The sequence below is a fragment of the Orbicella faveolata genome, unplaced genomic scaffold (genome assembly GCF_042242905.1).
Source record: "Orbicella faveolata isolate gen_17 unplaced genomic scaffold, um_ofav_v1 contig_14, whole genome shotgun sequence".
Lineage (NCBI taxonomy): Eukaryota > Metazoa > Cnidaria > Anthozoa > Scleractinia > Merulinidae > Orbicella > Orbicella faveolata.
This window is the reverse complement of record NW_028301541.1, coordinates 18,337,546-18,356,980: the sequence shown is the minus strand read 5'-3', so window position 1 is coordinate 18,356,980 and position 19,435 is coordinate 18,337,546. Positions and strand designations below refer to the sequence as shown.

At 38.1% G+C, this 19,435-nt stretch overlaps 2 protein-coding genes and 2 long non-coding RNA genes across 4 annotated transcripts; all 4 read right to left on the bottom strand.

Moving 5' to 3' along the window:
- Positions 1 to 1,279: 1,279 nt before the first annotated feature.
- Positions 1,280 to 16,342, bottom strand: LOC110042611 (uncharacterized). The gene is made up of 3 exons (XM_089286842.1): positions 14,837 to 16,342; positions 4,244 to 6,872; positions 1,280 to 3,176 (listed from the first exon to the last, which is right to left on the bottom strand). Exons 1-3 carry the CDS (start codon positions 16,283 to 16,285, stop codon positions 3,142 to 3,144), a joined length of 4,113 nt encoding a protein of 1,370 aa, XP_089142968.1. The 5' UTR covers positions 16,286 to 16,342; the 3' UTR covers positions 1,280 to 3,141.
- On the bottom strand, positions 9,278 to 10,068 carry LOC149114370 (uncharacterized). The gene is made up of 3 exons (XR_016206453.1): positions 10,026 to 10,068; positions 9,829 to 9,932; positions 9,278 to 9,347 (listed from the first exon to the last, which is right to left on the bottom strand). It is a non-coding gene; the product is annotated as an uncharacterized LOC149114370 (long non-coding RNA).
- On the bottom strand, positions 11,597 to 14,559 carry LOC149114369 (tetratricopeptide repeat protein 28-like). Its single transcript, XM_089286839.1, has 2 exons — positions 13,304 to 14,559; positions 11,597 to 12,364 (listed from the first exon to the last, which is right to left on the bottom strand). Exons 1-2 carry the CDS (start codon positions 14,544 to 14,546, stop codon positions 12,303 to 12,305), a joined length of 1,305 nt encoding a protein of 434 aa, XP_089142965.1. The 5' UTR covers positions 14,547 to 14,559; the 3' UTR covers positions 11,597 to 12,302.
- Positions 16,343 to 17,174: 832 nt separating the features above from the next.
- Positions 17,175 to 18,876, bottom strand: LOC149114368 (uncharacterized). The gene is made up of 3 exons (XR_016206451.1): positions 18,640 to 18,876; positions 18,293 to 18,341; positions 17,175 to 18,166 (listed from the first exon to the last, which is right to left on the bottom strand). It is a non-coding gene; the product is annotated as an uncharacterized LOC149114368 (long non-coding RNA).
- Positions 18,877 to 19,435: the final 559 nt, after the last annotated feature.

The following is a 19,435-nucleotide window of genomic DNA, read 5'->3' as shown; positions in this document are numbered from 1 at the left end:
GTAGAAACGTGTTTGTTGCGGGGACTCCGATATGCAAATGTATCACTCACGCACTCACTCACTTACATAGGTTTAGACACTTCGTAATTAGTCGGTACCCGCGAAGCCATATTGGAATATTAACTATGCAGTCAATAGGAGCCTCGCCATTGCATTTGCGCAGTTACTATTTAAAGCGTCCATCGTGGGGTATATAAATTCTAGCTCGCTGGAAAGTGACCTAAAAATGAGTAAAACTCATGTTAACGTGGTAAGTTGCGATGAGAATGTGTCTGATTTGTCGACCTTAATGAACGAAAGCGAAAGGAGCAATTATAATAAATGAACGAAACAACTATTGAAAACAGGACAAACATCGGCACAAGAAAAATTATTGTTATTTCATTTTTTTAATTTAATAGCATCTGAACCTGAAGATGGCTGGTCTGGCCAGACGAAATACTGTTTCAAGTATACGACGTTGTGTCAGTCTTGCAGTAGTCTTTGACTTCTCATCATTTCACTATTCAACTATGGCTAATTAGATCTCCTGTGAGATTCAACGTTCAAGATCTTCGTTTACGGCTTTGTAGTTTGTCATTTTCATAGCATTTAAGTTTTTCATGTTGAGTTATCCACGTTCAACCGCCATCGAGTTAAGTTTAGATTAAAGTTGTGTTCTCTATACTTGTCTTGGTTTTTTTAGTACATTGATCTGAACTCTGAGTGGGATGTGAAATGCACTAAAACTTGAAAAGAAATTCCCAGAGACTTGATTTTGTTAAGCTTAAATGATTTTTACCCTGTCTTTTGTTTACACTTTTCCTTCCTGATGGAAAAGATGACAAAGGGAAAGAAACCCCATGTGAGCTTGTTGGAAGACATATTTATGGGTCGACAGATTTTTTGGACCAACACTGAAAATGCTTGCAAAATAGACTACTTATTTTGATGTAGTTTACGTGCAATATATACAGAGACAAGTGGTTCCACATTGGAAACGACTCAGTGCTGTCCCATAATAACCTTTACCTATAGCCTCGAGTGCCATGCAATGAGAAAGATCTGCAAGTTCATACGAACAGAAAAGGGTTCTTGAATATATCCAAATTTTCCCGGCAGGCAGACAAACATCAATATCAAGATCCGGGTTTGGTGGTTGGAGGTGGGGGGGGGGGGGGGGGGGGATAGCACTCTATGATTCTTTTGGCAGGAGTGCCCGCTGTGACCCAAGAACCCTCAGCCTTAACAGCTCCATGTTCATCTGCAATTTTGTCACCCTCTGTCATCTTTCCAAGCCTTTCTTTTATAGTTTAATATATAGCTGTTATTAGTTGCCATAGCTATTGTGTGCTCTTCTTATATTAATGTTTTGTATTCATATATAACTTTAACTATTTTAGACTCCCTTCATAGCATAGAAATAGCGTTTTTCCTCTTCTTGTGTGTGCATTTGTGCTTCAGTTTTCTTGCTGAACTGTATTTTATTTCTATTTAATGCTGATGTTAACTGGCTGCCTGGCTCCGCTAGCCCCTACGGATATTCAAGGCAGCTAGCACTCTAATTTTCACTTTTAATATTTTCTTTGATCATTGTAATTTTTCTTTAAGACTGAGTACAAAATAAAGATAGATTGGACCTAGCTATTCTGTAATAATGTGTGCAACAAAAGCCAACGAAAAAAGCCTTTGTGAGATAAATGCAACCTTTCGTGGTGCGAAACCGGCTTCTTTTAACAGCCTTTAATAAGAGTTCACCAACATGTTTCATCTCTAGATTACTTACTCCACGAGTTTGGCCATAGCTCTCCTTTAATTCACTTTTAAAGCGTTCAAAGAGTGTCTTTGTCACTTTCATTCAACGCAATTCTCACCATGACACAGTGTCTACAATTTTTTTTTGCTTACAATTTTGATGCTTTCCTCTAGGCCTTAAATCAACAGTCAGAAAAAAAGACTAGTTAACTTCTCATAAGTAGTACATGCTGAAAGAATCAAAAATTACTCCTACTCTGATAACAGTCACTGCTTGCGATAAACTGAATAAAATGTCCTATGGATCATTTTCTTAAGTCACACGGAGGCTACTTAAAATTATCGCTACCTTATGTAAATAAAACTACTAGTGTTATCCGTTTTCTTTTGCACTGTTCACAAAGCAGCTAACCGTAAACCTAACAGGTAAAAACTGAATTAATTTAGACTTCACTTAATCAGTCTTTCTCGTCGACAGTGTTCACCAAAAATTCTTGATTATATTCTTTTCTTTCCTTACGTAAATTGGGCGCAGACGCTTAATGCTTGATAAAATTTCAAATTGCAAGGCTCTTTTACTTTCTAAAAATTATTTCAAGTTATGAAAATACTATCAAAAGTTACATGTTCTCTATACAATTTTTTCAACAACTGCACAGGATATACATGTCGTCTGTGCCACTATTTTACTTCAAAATCCTGTTATTTACTATTACCAAAACGTGCAAGTATTTTTTCATGTACATTATTTTCAAAGTTCAACAACACGCCACCGGCTGATAAATAAAAACATCACGGTTTACGCATCTTGAAAAGTGTAACCTAAATTTTTCAAGTTTCTCGTTTGTAATCCGTGTTAGTCTTCTCCATCCTTAACCATCCTTGTTCCTTTATAATTTATTGTTATCTCTTTGGTGTTTTCCTATCTCAGTAAACTATTATTTTCAGGTTCTCTTTAATGTAAAGGTTAATTTGTACGCCAGCAAACTAACTCAAAATACCGTGCCTGAGCTCTTATAAATCTATTTCAGTTTGGTATTGCATTCTTCTTTTCTTTTATCGTAGGAAAGATCTGGACAGTTGGTGTCAACATCTGAAATTTCGATACGAAAAATTACCCTTCCCACTAAGGTTTTTCTGGTTTAAGCATTTATTTGAGTCCAACACTGTACACTGCAGTATCCTTTTAGGTTTTCAAAGCTTCTTTCGCTAAAAAAAATTGCAACAAATGGCGTATGTTATAAAAAGTCAATGCGTCTTTGACAAAAGTTAAATGCTTTGCGCTTAATATTTCTACCGAGGCATTGTTAGACAGGAAATGACCAAAAGTTAAAGGTCCATTTCATTTATATCAACTAGCAGTAAAACTGTTCGTTGAGGTCGTGGCATATTTTACATCTCAGGCGGTCACTCGCTACCTTCCTGGTCACTCTTTCCAACACCTGACAGAGGAAATAAACAAACAAAAAGGGACAATCATTAGCAGCGCTAATGTTCAGTTACCTTCCTAGGTCTGGATTAAGCATTTCCTCAAAAAGCAGTTGCTTAATAACGAAACTGATTTCTTCTAAAAGATTATATTCTGCGCGTCCTGATTCGCTGAATATTATATTTTATCTTAGCATAAAACAAGAACACCGTGTCTTCGTGTCTCACCCTAGTAAATAAGCTAAAGCAATGAATTATACCATCATAAAATCATATGGTAAGTTGAGACAACTTGTTCTTGCTTTCTTAATTTAAAATTTATAAAATTTATAACGAAATTTAACACGACATGATATATGGCTGTGGCTTATTGATTGTAAATAGGTCATTACGAAGAAAACGTCATAAATTAAACAAACGTCAGTTAGAACCGCGAGCAGTTTCAGGGTGGACTTTTGGACGATTTCGACCTCATTGCAATGCTGTGCAAGCATGTGAAGAAGGATGGACCATAAAAAACAGTGTCCTCCATTTTTCTTTTAATTTTCAATAACATTATTTTGTTTCTGTAAAATTAACAGGACATAACGTCATCGCCCAATCGCGCACAAAATAATAATCAAGCTAATGTTAAAATACTACTGCTAATATTTTTTAAATATAATAATAAAATTTTATAGCGCCATTTCGCAATGGTGCAATGGCGTTTTACAAGAAGTTAAATCTCCAACCAAAAGCCTATTATAAAAATTAAGAAAATGTAAAATATAAAAATTAAAAGATATATAATTTAAAATTTCCTTCAATTTTAAAATGCTTGTTTAAATGGCCTCGTTTAGTTTCACTTTTAAAAAGCCACGTTTTCAGTTTAAACATGTTAGTGGAAAACGAATCTGTTGAGATTGGTGTTATCCCAATTTCCACGTTTTTCAGCAAGTGCAAAGCTACTGTCAGACTCTCATAATAACAGCGAAAATACATTAACCTGAATCGATAACATCTGAGGAAAATCTAAATGACTACCAGGAGCCCTTTACTGTATAAAACAAAACACTTCCTTTCAATGAAACCTTTCAATTACCTTTCTTTCCAAAATCAAATGTCACGTCATCTCCAATCAGTATAAAAGGTGCCCACTGGTTCACGTCACAGCCCTCACTTCTCATCCACTTTATGGCCTCGTGTAGAGATTCACCAGCACTTTCCCCATTAACGAGGTGATCGTAGAAATGAGTCATTAACTGCTCCGTTGATTTGTCATCCAGGGCCCACAGTGCCACCAACACTGAGCGTGCGCCAGATCCTAAGAATGCTCGGGCAATTCCAACAGCTTCCTCGGCTTTCGTCTGTCCACGAGCACTGTGGCAACAGCTAAGGACTACCAGTTTAGCTCGCAGTTGAACTTTTGAAATGTCAGACATAGTCAATAAGTACAGTCCTTCTTGAGGTATCCCGTTAGGAATACGAAACGATGGCGCAAGGGCAATTGCTCCTCTTTCAGCATCGCCGTGTGCGGCGATATGAATCAGGGCCACTGAATTCATCGCTTGAAGTATTGCTTGCTTAGTCGCTTTCTGTCCTATCAAAGGCTCGACACTGAGCTTTTTTGCTATCCTCTTAGCTTCGTTTTCTGCACAATGTAGTCTCGAAATGTTCGTGAGTTTTCCTTTGAAGTGCACTTCACCAACATCAGGGTTTCCCACTATCAATGCACCAGTCTGACAGTGATAGTCTGCTGGACTTTCATTAAGGAGCTTGAGAGTTGTTAAAGAAGGAACCATACGGATCCTGAAAGTCTCGGTTAAGTACTTTCCGCTTTTGTCGGTTAATGCGGCAAACGGAATTTGATATAAAGCACGATCAGGAACAATAATGATTTCGGGACCCTCAAGAAAGTCCACCACTGGAGCGATGATAAGTTTGTAACAGAGAGGAAGGTTCATTTTTGGTCCTTGGTTATCTTTACTTTCCTCTCCAATTCGCCAACCTTCGTGGCTATCTTCCTCGCATGTTTTGGATTGTGACTGAAAACCGTGTAAAGATCGGTCTTCGCAAATCTCCTCTGGTAAAATGCCAAAGCTTCTGAAATCAAAAAACTCTTCCACTTGTTGACCTAATCCTTCGTGAGCAATTAGATCATTTCCTTTCACCTCCTGGAAATGTGTGACTCTGCCTGCCTTAAGAATCCACAAATATATACTCTCAAAATGATATGAGGCGTATAGACAGGTGCGGTTACATTTTTTGCCCACGATGCCTTCAAGACCAGCCCATGTTCGAGGATCAGCTGATATTTGATTCTCCACAGAGTACTGAGCTGACATTAAATCTGCCAAAGCCCTGGCCCTCGAAAGCTCTGACACATACAAAGCTTCAGTAGGATTTCCGGTTGCACAAAGCAACGCACTGACATCTCTGTAGGAGCGAATATTGTGATCTGTGAAAGAAATCTTAAATTGATCGTTGTCGCGGAGAGAGCCGCGCATTTCCTCGCTTTTTTCAATAGCAGAAAGGAAATATGAGATAGCTTCCCGAATATTTCTCTCTTTCATTCTAAGGTGTGCCATAATTATGAGCAACTGGAACTGTTTTTCAATCTCTCCAACTGCTTCACTTAATACAAGTGCTCTCTTGATATATTCTTCCCCTCTATCATATTCAGCCTGATTTATAAGCAAAACTCCGAGGTTTGAGCAACCCGCTGCTTTTATATCCCCATTTCCAATTTCTTTGCTTATCGCAATTGCTTTTTCAAAATATTCTCTTGCCTTGACAAAGTTACCAACAGCTTGCTCCACAGCTCCTTGCTTGAGGTACGTTTTAGCCATCGCATCTCTGTCTCCAATGCCTTTGAAGATTGCAAGTGCTTTCTGATTATATTCGTTAGCCTTTCTATACTTTCCAAGAGAGTAAAAGTTCGCTCCTAGCTCATAGTAACTAAAAGCTAGTATACGTCTGTTGCCAATCATTTTACTGATGGCTAAGGATTTTTGACAGTAGTCTGAAGCCTTCTCGTATTCGCCAACTGATGCATACAGAGTTACAAGGTTAGCGTAACCTATCGCTTCTCCCTCTTTGTCTCCAATTTCCTTCTGAATTACAAGTGCTCTCTCGAGATGTTCTCTAGCCTTCTCATATTCGCCAATTGCTCCACACACAGATCCAAGACTTACGTAGGAGGCAGCTTCTCCTTTTCTGTGTCCAATTTCTTTCTGGATCGTAAGTGACTCCTCGAGAAGTTCTCTAGCCTTCTCGTATTTGCCAATTGCTTGATAAACAGTTCCAAGGCATAAGTAAGAGCTAGCTTCTCCATTTCTGCCACCAATTTCTTTGAAGATCACAACTGATTTCTCCAGATGTCCCTTAGCCTTCTCATATTCGCCAAATGTTCGACACACAGCTCCAAGGTAATAGAGCGAGGTAGCTTCCCCTTTCCTGTTTCCAATTTCGCTATAGATCACAAGTGATTTCTCCAGATGTTCTCTAGCCTTCTCATATTCGCCATTTGGTAGACACACAGTTCCAAGGTTTAAGCACGAGGCAGCATCTCCGTTTCTGTCTCCAATTTCTTTGTGGATCGAGAGTGACTTTTCGAGATATCCTTTAGCCTTCTCATATTCGTCAACTGATTGATACACGACTCCAAGGCCTACGTGACAGTAAGCTTCTCCTCTTCTGTCTCCAATTTCTCTACTGATCAGGAGCGCTTCCTCAGAGAGTTGTATTGCCTCTGGGTATTTGCATTGATGGAAATACATCTCTCCAAGTTCTAAGCTTAGCTCACATTCTTCAAGTCTTTCGCCATTTTCACGGTAAATTTGGAGAATCTTCTCTGCGTATTTTATGGCGTTTGTGTTATCACTGATAAGACTACAAGCCTTCCACATTGTAAAATATATCCTCTTGTAGAATGATTTGGTGAATTTCTCGTCTATTATGGCTGCTCTGTCTTGCAGAATGAACAAGCATTCCTTGCATAATTCGATGGCTGTTAGATATCGACTGGTGTTGAGAAGAAAGCCGGCAAAAATGAGGCCGATTAAGATAACTTGTATAACTTCGTCTACGTTGTTCATCTCACTGATCAGTTCTGTTAGCCATAACAGAGAAAAAAAGTGGGAACTAATTTAGACCCAAGTTTGTTGATCTGCTGGTTTACTACTGTTGTTATAATTGACACATAAACATGCATTTCATTCCTATCACATCCTAGGGAAACCGTACGTAGGGCAACTAAAAAATTATAGCGAGGGGAGGAGAGGGGAGTTATTTACAACCTCGTTCCCGGGGTGGCTCTTCTTTCCCCTCTCTGGAGCGAGACTGGGGGAGAGATCATGGTCTAATCTGGTCTGGTCACGAGTCTTTTGGATAATTGACAACTGACGGGACCTCTAATTTTAAAAAATTTTGAATAAAAAAAAGGGTAGAACATCAGATGGGAAGTGGTCAAACCTCTGAACAATGCTAGCCTTTTTTAGGCGTTCAGTTAGTTGGAGCGAAACGTGAAAAATAGCGCGCGAAAAAAGTCAAAAAAGGCGCGCTGTTTTTCGCGCTTCGCCCCAACTGACTGAATGCCTGGAAGAGGTTGCAACAATGCGAAAATAAACATTGCAACAGGTATATTCCAGGGCACTGCCCACAACTTAATTATGTCAACCGCAGACGTTTTTGACACTTTCAGAATCAAATAATTAATGACGCTCTTGCCAAATTCCGTCCAAAGAACGGCTAAAACTTTTCTTTCCAGTAGATGATCTTCCGGATGCATTCCAACTCCTGTTCCTTTAAGTATTTGTGAATAAATCTTAAGGAGACGAAGTTACCGCCGCTCAAGATCACGGCCTACGAAAAATCGCTATATACAAATATATTTATCTCAACGGCCGCCACGCTTCATGTTTGAAATTGCACCGGAAGTCAGATATACAATCACGTAACCAATGAGAAATGCGAGTTTAGATAATCTTTTGTTTTACGACCAATCAGAAAAAAGTCCCGATTCTGGACTACGGACAGACGACTCGTGAAGTAATTATATCAGGCGTTGTTTTTTTTCTCTTTCCTTTGGCCTGCTGTGAAAAAAAGGATCGCCTTATCACAAGTTAAGTAGCTTGACCGATATTAATAAACATGATATTTTACAAAAGCCTTCAGTTTGCCATTTCACATAGTTGTTATTCTACAGGGAAAGCAAGTTAAGTGTTTTGAGGCAATTCACCTCAGGGATTTGAGGGAACGAGGTTGAGTTATTCATTTTACATTAGAAAAAAACTCAAGGCGGAGATACATCTGACAAACAGGCTATTTTTGAACAATTTTTGCGATGTAAAATATTATTCCAAAAAAGGTTATGATCATATTAATTGCCTCAAAAGCTAATTGTAAGCTGATACCAATCAGTTAATTGTACCACATGCTGGGCGATACTAAGGCTTACTTAAGAAAAGATAACTCCCACTAGAGTCAATGAAAATACATTGCGGTCATTTGCTGTTATGTGCTGAGATTCCAATAAAGCATTTTATGAAACAAACTTTTTAATTACTATCCCATCTCGTTTGATCTTCAAAATCTGATCTGAAAATTAAATGAAGCACTTAAATTGTGAAAAAAATATTTGCCCCTTTGTTAGTAAGCACAGCTCGAGGTAAGTTATCGCAGAATTTTTCACACTTATTTGGACCATGCTTTTAATGCTAAGGTCTTAAAATTGAAATTCATCTTGAAAACCAAATTATTCTCGGTTTCGCACTTTTCTGGTTACAACACGAGTTTGTAACTTCTACTGGAATATTCTCAAAACACAATAACATTATCAGTTTAAATAAGTGGAAAAAGAGCAAACATTGAACTTCAACAATCCATCTACCTAGACATGCGCATAGTTAAATGGTCAACAATCCATTATGGGATTTCCTCTGCCTTCAAAGAAACAAATTTTTAGACCAAAGTGAAATAGATCTTTCTGTCATTATTTTATTGCTGTCAGAAATTGCTGGCAGGGAAACATACTTAGCGATTTCAATAAATATTTCCTTACTTATTAAGGTCAATTTGTTTAAAAACCAAGCAATAAGATAGTTAAGTGTAAATAATATTGTAAACTTACCAGTTTCTTTCAGCTTGGTGGAAAGAATGCAAAAAAGGCCACGACAGTCTCTTTTTTACAATAGGACTTCGTTTGTCTACAGGATAACAGAAAAAACTAAAAATACCGTTGTAGATAATTTCAAGAAAACTGGAAGTCATAGATCTCAAGGGACATGCAAAACTGAAAGTTTAGATCACTAGCAAAAGTAAACTCAAAACTTGCACTGAGTCAGAGACAAAAGTAAACGCGGAAACGGAGGGTTCGTGACGACAATACACAAAGCTGCAGGCAACATACGTAAATAAATAATAGCACACAGCTCTAGACCATACACGAAGATAAGCATACATGCGCACCTGTCAATATGAGGCTATGACAGTACAAAACTGACAGTCATAAACAAATTGAACACAAAAAAGAAAATTCACAGACGAAGATCAGCGCGCAGGAAACTGAAAGTCACCGTGCTGCAATCTAAAGAGTACTTTTCTTGCCCTGAACATTAAAATCATTCCTTTACTTTTTTACATTTAAACTTTAATGTGTGTAGCTATAAAGGCATGGCTTAAACTTACTAATGTAAACTAGAGTTGTGAGAATCTGAACGTAATCCAACTTCACCCACTTCAGCGACAAGGCTCTTCCCGTAAAACGGACGACGATACATCAGTAGTTAGTTCTAATAAATATTCAAAAACATTTTAATGCACAGCAAACATGTCAAACGAGGGTAGGGAATAGAGGATGTCTAGATTAAGTGTAATGTTCTTACCGTCACTTGATCAGTCCGGCAAAATCATAGTGTAATCCAGTTTAGTCTGGATCAGCAAAAAGACAACGAATTATTAGTGACATTTAAATCTTCTCAATGTATAGTAACGACATGAAAACTAAAGAATAACTTAGAAACAGCGATTTCTTTCTTTAATGCTTAGCTATGTACACAGAATTTCGTTCAGATCTTGAAAACGGATCCTGCGTTTCTATTAGAATTGGTTAGTTAGATGTCGCCAATTAACATACCGTTGTAAAGTACTATATAAGCTAGAATGATTGACTTAATAATAAAGTTATCGTATTATTATAAATGAAATTTGTATAGTAATATACATACAAACCAATCGTCACTCCCTCAACTTGTTCCTAGCTAAAAAGGTTCGTTTCTTTTAGCGAGACTGAGGTGTGTCGTCAAAGGATATGATTTAGTGTCAAGTTCGATTGGCCTTTAATAAATGGAGTAGCGTCCAGTCCACGTTCCGGCCTTGCCTCACTTTCATTAGCAGGGTTTCCTGGGGGCGTATCGGCTGGTCCAATCATCGTTGTGTTCGTTGACTCGTTGTACTCGCCCATCTCGCTCGCTTTCTCTCCTCGCAGAAAGGATTTGGTCTTTCCTTTGCTCCTTTGTTTATTTGTATTGTACGGTTTTAGTTTTTGCTTTAATTCACATTTTCGTTTGGACTTTAGTAATACACCATAGCATTGCAGGATAAAGTAAACGGAAGGCAAAATCCGTATTTAGATTCAAGAGTCAAGATTTCATTGGTAATTTCATTTGCATTTAGAAACACTCCTCGCCGTTGCCTCATTTGCAAGCTAGTTCCAGTCCAATACTGAATATACAAACATGGCCGACTAAATTTTGCTTCTCAGACGTGGTAATCCCTCCCCCGTTGGAAAATAAAGATAACAAAGGACCCAAAATGCACCTTCTTATCTATCACAAACTTATCTTCGCTGCTTTGGCAAACTTACTTGAGGGCCCTGAAATCATCATTTTTCCTGATCGCGCTTTTTTATAACATATAACATTCCATTTCGTGTTGATAATTAAGTAACTGCTTCACGCCCGCCGACAAAGCAGTTTCTGTTTTGTGCCTTCAAAAAGCTCATATTCTAAAAGTAATTGGACTCCAGCTGAGATTTATATTGTTTACAGTTTTAATTTGTTCCTCTAGACCTTAAATCAACAAACACAAGAAACGACCAGTTAACCTCTCATAAGTAGTACATGCTGAAAGAATCAAAAAGTATTTCTACTTTGATAACAGTCACTGCTTGCGACAAACTGAAGAAAGTGTAATGCAGATGATTTTTTGAGTCACCACTTGAACTTCTCGCTACCTCATGTCAATTAAACTACTAGTGTTATTCGTTTTCTTTTCCACTGTTTATCAGCAAGACAGCTAACTGTATCCTAACAGATAAAAACTAAATTAATTTAGATTTCACTTAATTAGTCTTTCTCGTCGACAATGTTCACCAAAAATTCTTGATCATATTCTTTTCTTTCCTTACGTAAATTTGGCTAAACGCTTAATGCTTGATAAAAGTTCAAATTGTAAGGCTCTTTTACTCCCTAAAAACTATTTCAATTTATGAAAATACTATCAAAACTAACATGTTCTCTATACAATTTGTTCAACTGCTGCACAGGGGATATATGTTGTCTGTGCTACTATTTTGCTTCAAAATCTTACTCTTAACTATTGCTAAAAAGTGCCACTATTTTTTCTTGTACATTATTTACAATTTTAACGGCAAACCACCAGCTGGTTAATTAAAACACTACGGTTTGCGCACCATGAAAAGTTTAGCCTAAATATCTCAAGTTCGTCGTGTGTAATCCTTATTATCTTTTTAGTCTATTGCAGTTTAATATTGCATTCTTTTCTTTCTCATTGAAAAGATCTGAACAGTTGCTATCAACATCTAAAACTTCGATACCAAAAATTACCCTTTGCGCTAAGGTTTTTCGGGTTTAAGCAGTTATTTGAGTCTAACACTATACACTGCAGTATCCTTTTAGGTTTCATAGCTTCTTTCGCTGAAAAAAATTGCAACCTACATGAATTTGTTCTAAAAAATCATTGTATAATTACAAGAAAAACAATGGCGTATGTTATAACAAGTAAATGCGTCTTTGACAAAAGTTAAACGCTTTGCGCTTAATATTTCTACCGAGGCATCGTTAGACAGGAAATGACAGCAAGTTAAAGGTTCATTTAATTTATATACAACTTAGCACTAGCAGTAAAACTGTCCATTGAGGTCATGGTATATTGTACATCTCAGGCGATCCCTCGCTGCCATCCTGGTCATTCTTTCCAACACCTGACAAAGGAAATAAACAAACAGAAAGAGACAATCATTAGCTGCGCTAATGTTCATTTACTTCCGAAGGTCTTGATTAAGCGTTTCCTTAAAAAGCAGTTGCCTAATTATGAAACTGATTTATTTTAAAAGATTCTTTTCTGCGCCCTGATTGGCTCAATATTACATTTTATCCAAGCCTAAAACAAGAAAATTCTGTCTTCGGGTTTCGCCCTAGTAAATAAGCTAAAGCCTTGAATTGTACCATCATAAAAGACTATGGTAAGTTAAGACAACTTGTTCTTGCTTTCTTAATTTAAAATTTAACAGAATTAAAACTAAATTTTAAACGGCATGGTATATGGTTGTGGCGTATTGATTGTAAATAGGTCATTACGAAGAAAGCGTCATAAATTATAAGAACGTCAGTTAGAACCGCCAACAGTTTCAGGGTAGACTTGTGAACGATTTCGACCTCATTGCAATGCTGTGCAAGCTTGTGAAGAAGGGTGGATCATAAAAAAACAGCGTCATCCATTTTTCTTTTACAATAACATTATTTTTTTAAAAAAAATTAACAGGACATAAGGTCATCGTCCAATCGCGCACAAAATAATAATTAACCGTAATGTTAAAAAAACTATTGCCAATTTAAAAAAAAAAAAATGATAAAATTTTTGTAGCGCCATTTCCTAATGGTCCAATGGCGCTTTACAAGAAATTAAATCTACAAACAAATTCTCACTATAAAACTTAAGAAAACGTAAACAACAGATAAAACGAAGACAAGTCTGTCAAGATTGGTGTTATCCCACTTTATAAATTTCCACGTTTTTCATCAATTGTAAAGCTACCGTCAGAGTCTCTTGATAGCATCACCGAAAACATCTCAGGAAATACTAAATGAATACCAGGAGCCCTTTAGTGTAAAAAAAGCGCTTGCTTTCAATAAAACCTTACCTTTCTTTCCAAAATCAAATGTCACGTCATCTCCAATCAGTATAAAAGGTGCCCACTGGTTCACGTCATGGCCCGCACTTCTCATCCACTTCATGGCCTCGTGTAGAGATTCACCAGCACTTTCCCCATTAACAAGATGATCGTAGAAATGACTCATTAACTGCTCTGTTGCTTTGTCATCCAGGGCCCACAGTGCCACCAACACTGAGCGTGCGCCAGATCCTAAGAATGCTCGGGCAATTCCAACAGCTCCCTCAGCTTTTGTCTGTCCTCGAGCACTATGGCAACAGCTAAGGACTACCAGTTTAGCTCGCAGTTGAACTTTTGAAATGTCAGACATAGTCAATAAGTACAGTCCTTCTTGAGGTATCCCGTTAGGAATACGAAACGATGGTGCAAGGGCAATTGCTCCTCTTTCAGCATCACCGTGTGCGGCGATATGAATCAGGGCCACTGAATTCATCGCTTGAAGTACTGCTTTCTTAGTCGCTTGCTGTCGTAACAAAGGCTGGACACCCAGCTTGTTTGCTACTATCTTAGCTTCGTTTTCTGCACATTGTAGTGTCGAAATGCTCGTGAGTTTTCCTTTGAAATGCACTTCACCAACATCAGGGTTTCCCACTATCAATGCACCAGTCTGACGGTGATAGTCTGCTGGACTTTCATTAATGAGCTTGAGAGTTGTTAAAGAAGGAACCATACGGATCCTGAAAGTCTCGGTTAAGTACTTTCCGCTTTCATCAGTTAAGGCGGCAAACGGAATTTGATATAAAGCACGATCAGGAATAATAATGATTTCGGGACCCTCAAGAAAGTCCACCACTGGAGCGATGATAAGTTTGTAACAGAGAGGAAGGTTCATTTTGGCTCCTTGGTTAGCTTTACTTTCCACTCCAATTCGCCAACCTTCGTGGCTATCTTCCTCGCATGTTTTGGATTCTGGCTGAAAACCGTGTAAAGATCGGTCTTCGCAAATCTTCTCTGGTAAAACGCCAAAACTTCTGAAATCAAAAAACTCTTCCACTTGTTGACCTAATCCTTCGTGAGCAATTAGATCATTTCCTTTCATTTCATTGAAATGTGTGACTCTGCCTTCTTTAAGAATCCACAAATATATACTCTCAAAATGATATGAGACGTACAGACATGTGCGGTTACATTCTTTGTCCACGATGCCCTCAATACGAACCCACGTTCGAGGATTAGCTGGGATTTGATTCTCCACAGAGTACTGAGCTGACATTAAATCTGCCAAAACCCTGGCCTTCGAAAACTCTGACACATACAAAGCTTCAGTAGGATATCCGGTTGCAAAAAGCAACGCACTGAGATCTCTGTAGGAGCCAATATTGCGATCCGAGAGAGAAATCTTAAATTCATCGTTGTCGCGGAGAGAGCCGCGCATTTCCTCGCTTTTTTCAACAGCAGAAAGGAAATATGAGATTGCTTCCTGAATCTTTCCTTCTTTCATTCTAAGGTGTGCCATAATTTGGAGCGAATCGAGCTGTCCCTTAATATCCCCTATTGCTTCACTTGATGCGAGTGCTTTCTTGATATATTCTTCTCCTCTATCATATTCAGCAAATCTCCAAGGTTTGAGCAACCTGCTCCTTCTAAATCCTCATTTCCAATTTCTTTGCTTATCGCAATTGCTTTTTCAAAATATTCTCTTGCCTTGACAAAGTTACCAACAGTGTACTCCACAGATCCTTGGCAGAGGTACGATCTAGCCATCGCTTCTCTGTCTCCAATGTCTTTGAAAATTGCAAGTGCTTTCTGATTATATTCGTTAGCCTTACTGTACTTTCCAAAATGGTAAAATTTAACTCCCAGCACTTGGTAAGACATAGCTAGTGTAAATCTGTTTCCAATCTTTTTACTGATGGCTAGAGATATTTGCCAGTAGTCTGAAGCCTTCTCATATTCGCCAACTGATGCATACACACTTCCAAGGTTTACGTAACCTATTGCTTCTCCCTCTTTGTCTCCAATTGCTTTGTAGATCGCAAGTGCTCTCTCGAGATGTTCTCTAGCCTTCTCATATTCGCCAATTGACCCACACACAGCTCCAAGGCTTACGTAGGAGACAGCTTCGCCTTTTCTGTGTCCAATTTCTTTCTGGATCGCAACTGATTTCTCGAGAACTTCTCTAGCGTTCTCGTATTCGCCAACTGATTGATACACAGTTCCGAGGCTTAAGCAAGAGCTAGCTTCTCCTCTTCTGTCACCAATTTCTTTGTACATCACAAGTGATTTCTCCAGATGTCCTTTAGCCTTCTCATATTTGCCAACTGATGCATAAACATTTGCAAGGTTCATGTAACCTGTCGCTTCTCCCTCTTTGTCTCCAATTGTTATGTAGATCGCAAATGATTTCTCCAGATGTTTTCTAGCCTTCTCATATTCACCAACTGATCGACAAATAGCTCCAAGGTTTAAGTACGAGTTAGCATCTCCGTTTCTATCTCCAATTTCTTTGTGGATGGAAAGTGATTTTTCGAGATGTCCTTTAGCTTTCTCATATTCACCGACGGATTGATATACGGCTCCCAGGCTTACGTGACAGTCAGCTTCTCTTTTTCTGTTTCCAATTTCTCTACTGATCAGGAGAGCTTTTTCAGAGAGTTGTATTGCTTCTGGGTATTTACAATAATGAAAATACATTTTTGCAAGTTCTAAGCTTAGCTCACATTCTTCAAGTCTTTCGCCATTTTCATAGTAAATTAGGAGAGTATTTTCTGCGTATTTTATGGCGTTTGTGTTATCCCTGATACGTTTACAAGCCTTCCACATTGTAAAATATATTCCCTTGTAGAATGATTTGGTGATTTTCTCGTCTATTATGGCTGCTCTGTCTTTCAGAATGAACAAGCATTCCTTGCATAATTCGATGGCTGTTAGATATCGACTGGTGTTGAGAAGAAAGCCGGCAACAATGAAGCCGATTGAGATGACTTGTATAACTTCGTCTACGTTGTTCATGTCACTGATCAGTTCTGTTAGAATATAACAGAGAATAAAAGTGGGACCTAATTTGGACCAAAGTTTGATGATCCACTAATTCACTGCTGTTGTTATAATTGCAACATGAACATGTGTTTCTATCCTATCACATCAAAGGGAAACCGTACGTAGGGCAACTAAAAAATTACAGCGAGGGGAAGAGAGGGAAGTTATTGACAACCTCGTTTCCAGGGTCTCTCTTCTTCCCACTCTCTGGAGTGAGACTGGGGGAGAGATCATGGTCTAATCTGGTCTGGTCACGAGTCTTTTGGATAATTGACAACTGACGGGACCTCTACCTTTTGACGCTTTCGCTTTTGTCAAACTCAAAGCCGGGCTCTCATACGCTCACATGTTCACAGGTAACCTGCCATCAGGCGTTTTTTTGGTGGGGGGGTGGTGCAGGGGGGGAGCGAATATGGGAAGGCGAAAAATAACACCTGATACATTTACTTAAGGAGTCCTCTGTCGCCATTACGTTGCTTAACTGTCATTAACGATGTTATCGTGTGTCATGCTATAAAGGTGTGCCAATCAGATTTCATCTGAAAATTCATGCGTTGGAAGTCAAGGGAAGTAGAAAGTTTCAATTTAAATTTCTTTGTTGAATTTCTTTGTTGTAATTCATCTTGAAATCAAAATGATTCTCGGTTTCGCACTTTTCTGGTTACAACACGAGTTTGTTATTTCTACTGGAAAATTCTTAAAACACAATCACATTATCAGTTTAATAAGGTGGAAAACGAGCAACAATTGAACTTCAACAATCTATCTATCCAGACATGCGCATAATTAAATGGTGAGCAATCCATTATGGGATTTCCTCTGCCTTCAAAGAAACACATACACAATAATAGACAACAATAGATCTTTCTGTCATGATTTTACTGCTGTCAGAAACTCCTGGCAAGGAACCATAATTAATTAGCGATTTCAATTTATGGTTCCTTGCTTATTAAAGTCAATTTGTTTAAAAAACAAGCGATAAGATAGTTAACTGTAAATAATATTACCACTCCCCTTTAGCTCGGAGGAAAGAATACAAAAAAAGGCGACAACAGTCTCTCTTTTACAATAGGACTTTGTTTGTCTACAGGGCAACAGAAAAAACTCAAACAAGCTATCTCAACTGAGACGTGTATTTCTTTAGTAGGTCTATGTTTTTGCCTCTAACTCCATGCTGATATTGAAGCAAAATGGCTGCGACAGATGAACAAAATTGAAATATACCGTCACAGGTAACCTCCCTAAAAAAATGAAAGTCACAGACGAAGAAAGATAAACATGCCTTAAAAATTGGCAGAAAATCATAAACAAGCGAAACTGGAAATACCGTCGTAGATCATTTCAAGTAAACTGGAAGTCATAGATCTAAAGGGACATGCTAAACTGAAAGTTTAGATCACTGGCAAAGATAAACGCAAAACTTGCACTGAGTCATAAACAAAAGTAAACGCGGAAACGGAAGGTTACTGAACGCACAAAGCTGCAAGCAACATAGGAAGATAAAGAGAGGCACACAGCTCTAGACTGTACACGAAGATAAAGATACATGCGCACCTGCCAATATGAGGCTATAAAAGTACAGAACTGGCAGTCACAAACAAATTGAACACAAAAAAGAAAAACAACACACAAAGATCAGCGCACATGAGACCGAAAGTCACCTAGTATTGCCTTCTAAAGCACAGTTTTCTTGATCTGAACATTAAAATTATTCTTTGATACAATTGTGCAATCTACATTTAAACTTTAATGTGTTTCGTTATAAAGGCGTGGCTTATACTTTCTAATGTAAACTAGAGATGCGAGAATCCGAACAAAATCCGAACGACATCCAACTTCACCCTTGTAAGTCCCCTAAAACAGACAATGATACATTACTAGTTAGTTCTAATAAATATTCAAAAACATTTCAATGCACAATAAACATGTCAAACGAGGGTAGGGAACAGACGATATCTAGATTAAGTCTAATGTTCTTACCGTTACTACTTGAGGAGTCCGGCAAAATCAGAGCGCAATCCAGTCTAGTCTGGATCAGCAAAAGGACAACGAATTATTAATGACATTTAAATCTTTTCAATGCATAGTAACGACATGAAAACTAAAGAATAACTTTGAAACAGTGATTTTTTTTCTATAATGCTTAGCTATGTACACAAAATTTCGTTCAGACCTTAAAACTGGATCTTGTGTTTTTTATTAGAATTGGTTAGTTAGGTGTCGCCAATTAACATACTGTTGTAAAGTAGTATATAAGCTAGAATCATTGACTTAATAATAAAGTTATCGTATTATTATAAATGAAATTTCTATAGTAATATACATACAAACCAATCGTCACTCCTTCATCTTGTTCCTAATTGAAAAGGTTCGTTTCTTTAAGCGATACTAAGGTGCGTCGTCAAAGGATATGATTTGGTATCAAGTTCGACTGGCCTTTAATAAATGGAGTAGCGTCCAGGCCACGTCCCAGCCTGGCCTCGCCGTCATTCCCAGGGTTTACTAGGGGTCCAATCATCCTTGGGTTCGTTGACTCGTTGTACACGCCCATTTCGCTCGCTTTCTCTGGTCGCAGAAAGGATTTGGTCTTAAATTTTCTTTGCTCCTTTGTTTCTCTATATTGTACGGTTTTCTTTTTTCGCTTTAATTCACATTTTTGTTTGGACTTTAGTAACACACCATTGCATTGCAGGATGAAGTAAAAGGAAGGCAAAATCCGTATTTAGATTCAAGAGTCAAGATTTCATTGGTAATTTCATTTGCATTTGGAAACACTCCTCGCCGTTGCCTCATTTGCAAGCTAGTTCCAGTCCAATACTGAATATACAAACATGGCCGACTAAATTTTGCTTCTCAGACGTGTTAACCCCTCTACTGTTGGAAAATAAAGATAAACAAGGACCCAAAATGCACTTTCTTATCTGTTACAAACTCATCTTCGCTGCTTTGGCAAACTTACTTGAGGGCCCTGAAATTATCATTGTTCCTGATCGCGCTTTTTATAACATATAGCATTCCATTTCACGTTGATAATTAAGTAACTGCTTCACGCCCGCCGACAAAGCAGTTTCTGTTTTGTGCCCTCAAACAGCTCACATCTTAAAAGTGAATGGACTCCAGCTG

Coding starts and splice junctions, on each gene's coding strand:
- LOC110042611 (XM_089286842.1), bottom strand. CDS start 16,285: ATGAACAACGTAGACGAAGTTATACAAGTCATCTCAATCGGCTTCATT. Junction 6,873..14,836: donor CAAGAAAGCACTCGCATCAA/GTGAAGCAATAG, acceptor CAACTCTCTGAG/GAAGCGCTCCTGATCAGTAG. Junction 3,177..4,243: donor ATTTGATTTTGGAAAGAAAG/GTAATTGAAAGG, acceptor TTCCTCTGTCAG/GTGTTGGAAAGAGTGACCAG.
- LOC149114369 (XM_089286839.1), bottom strand. CDS start 14,546: ATGTCAGCTCAGTACTCTGTGGAGAATCAAATCCCAGCTAATCCTCGA. Junction 12,365..13,303: donor ATTTGATTTTGGAAAGAAAG/GTAAGGTTTTAT, acceptor TTCCTTTGTCAG/GTGTTGGAAAGAATGACCAG.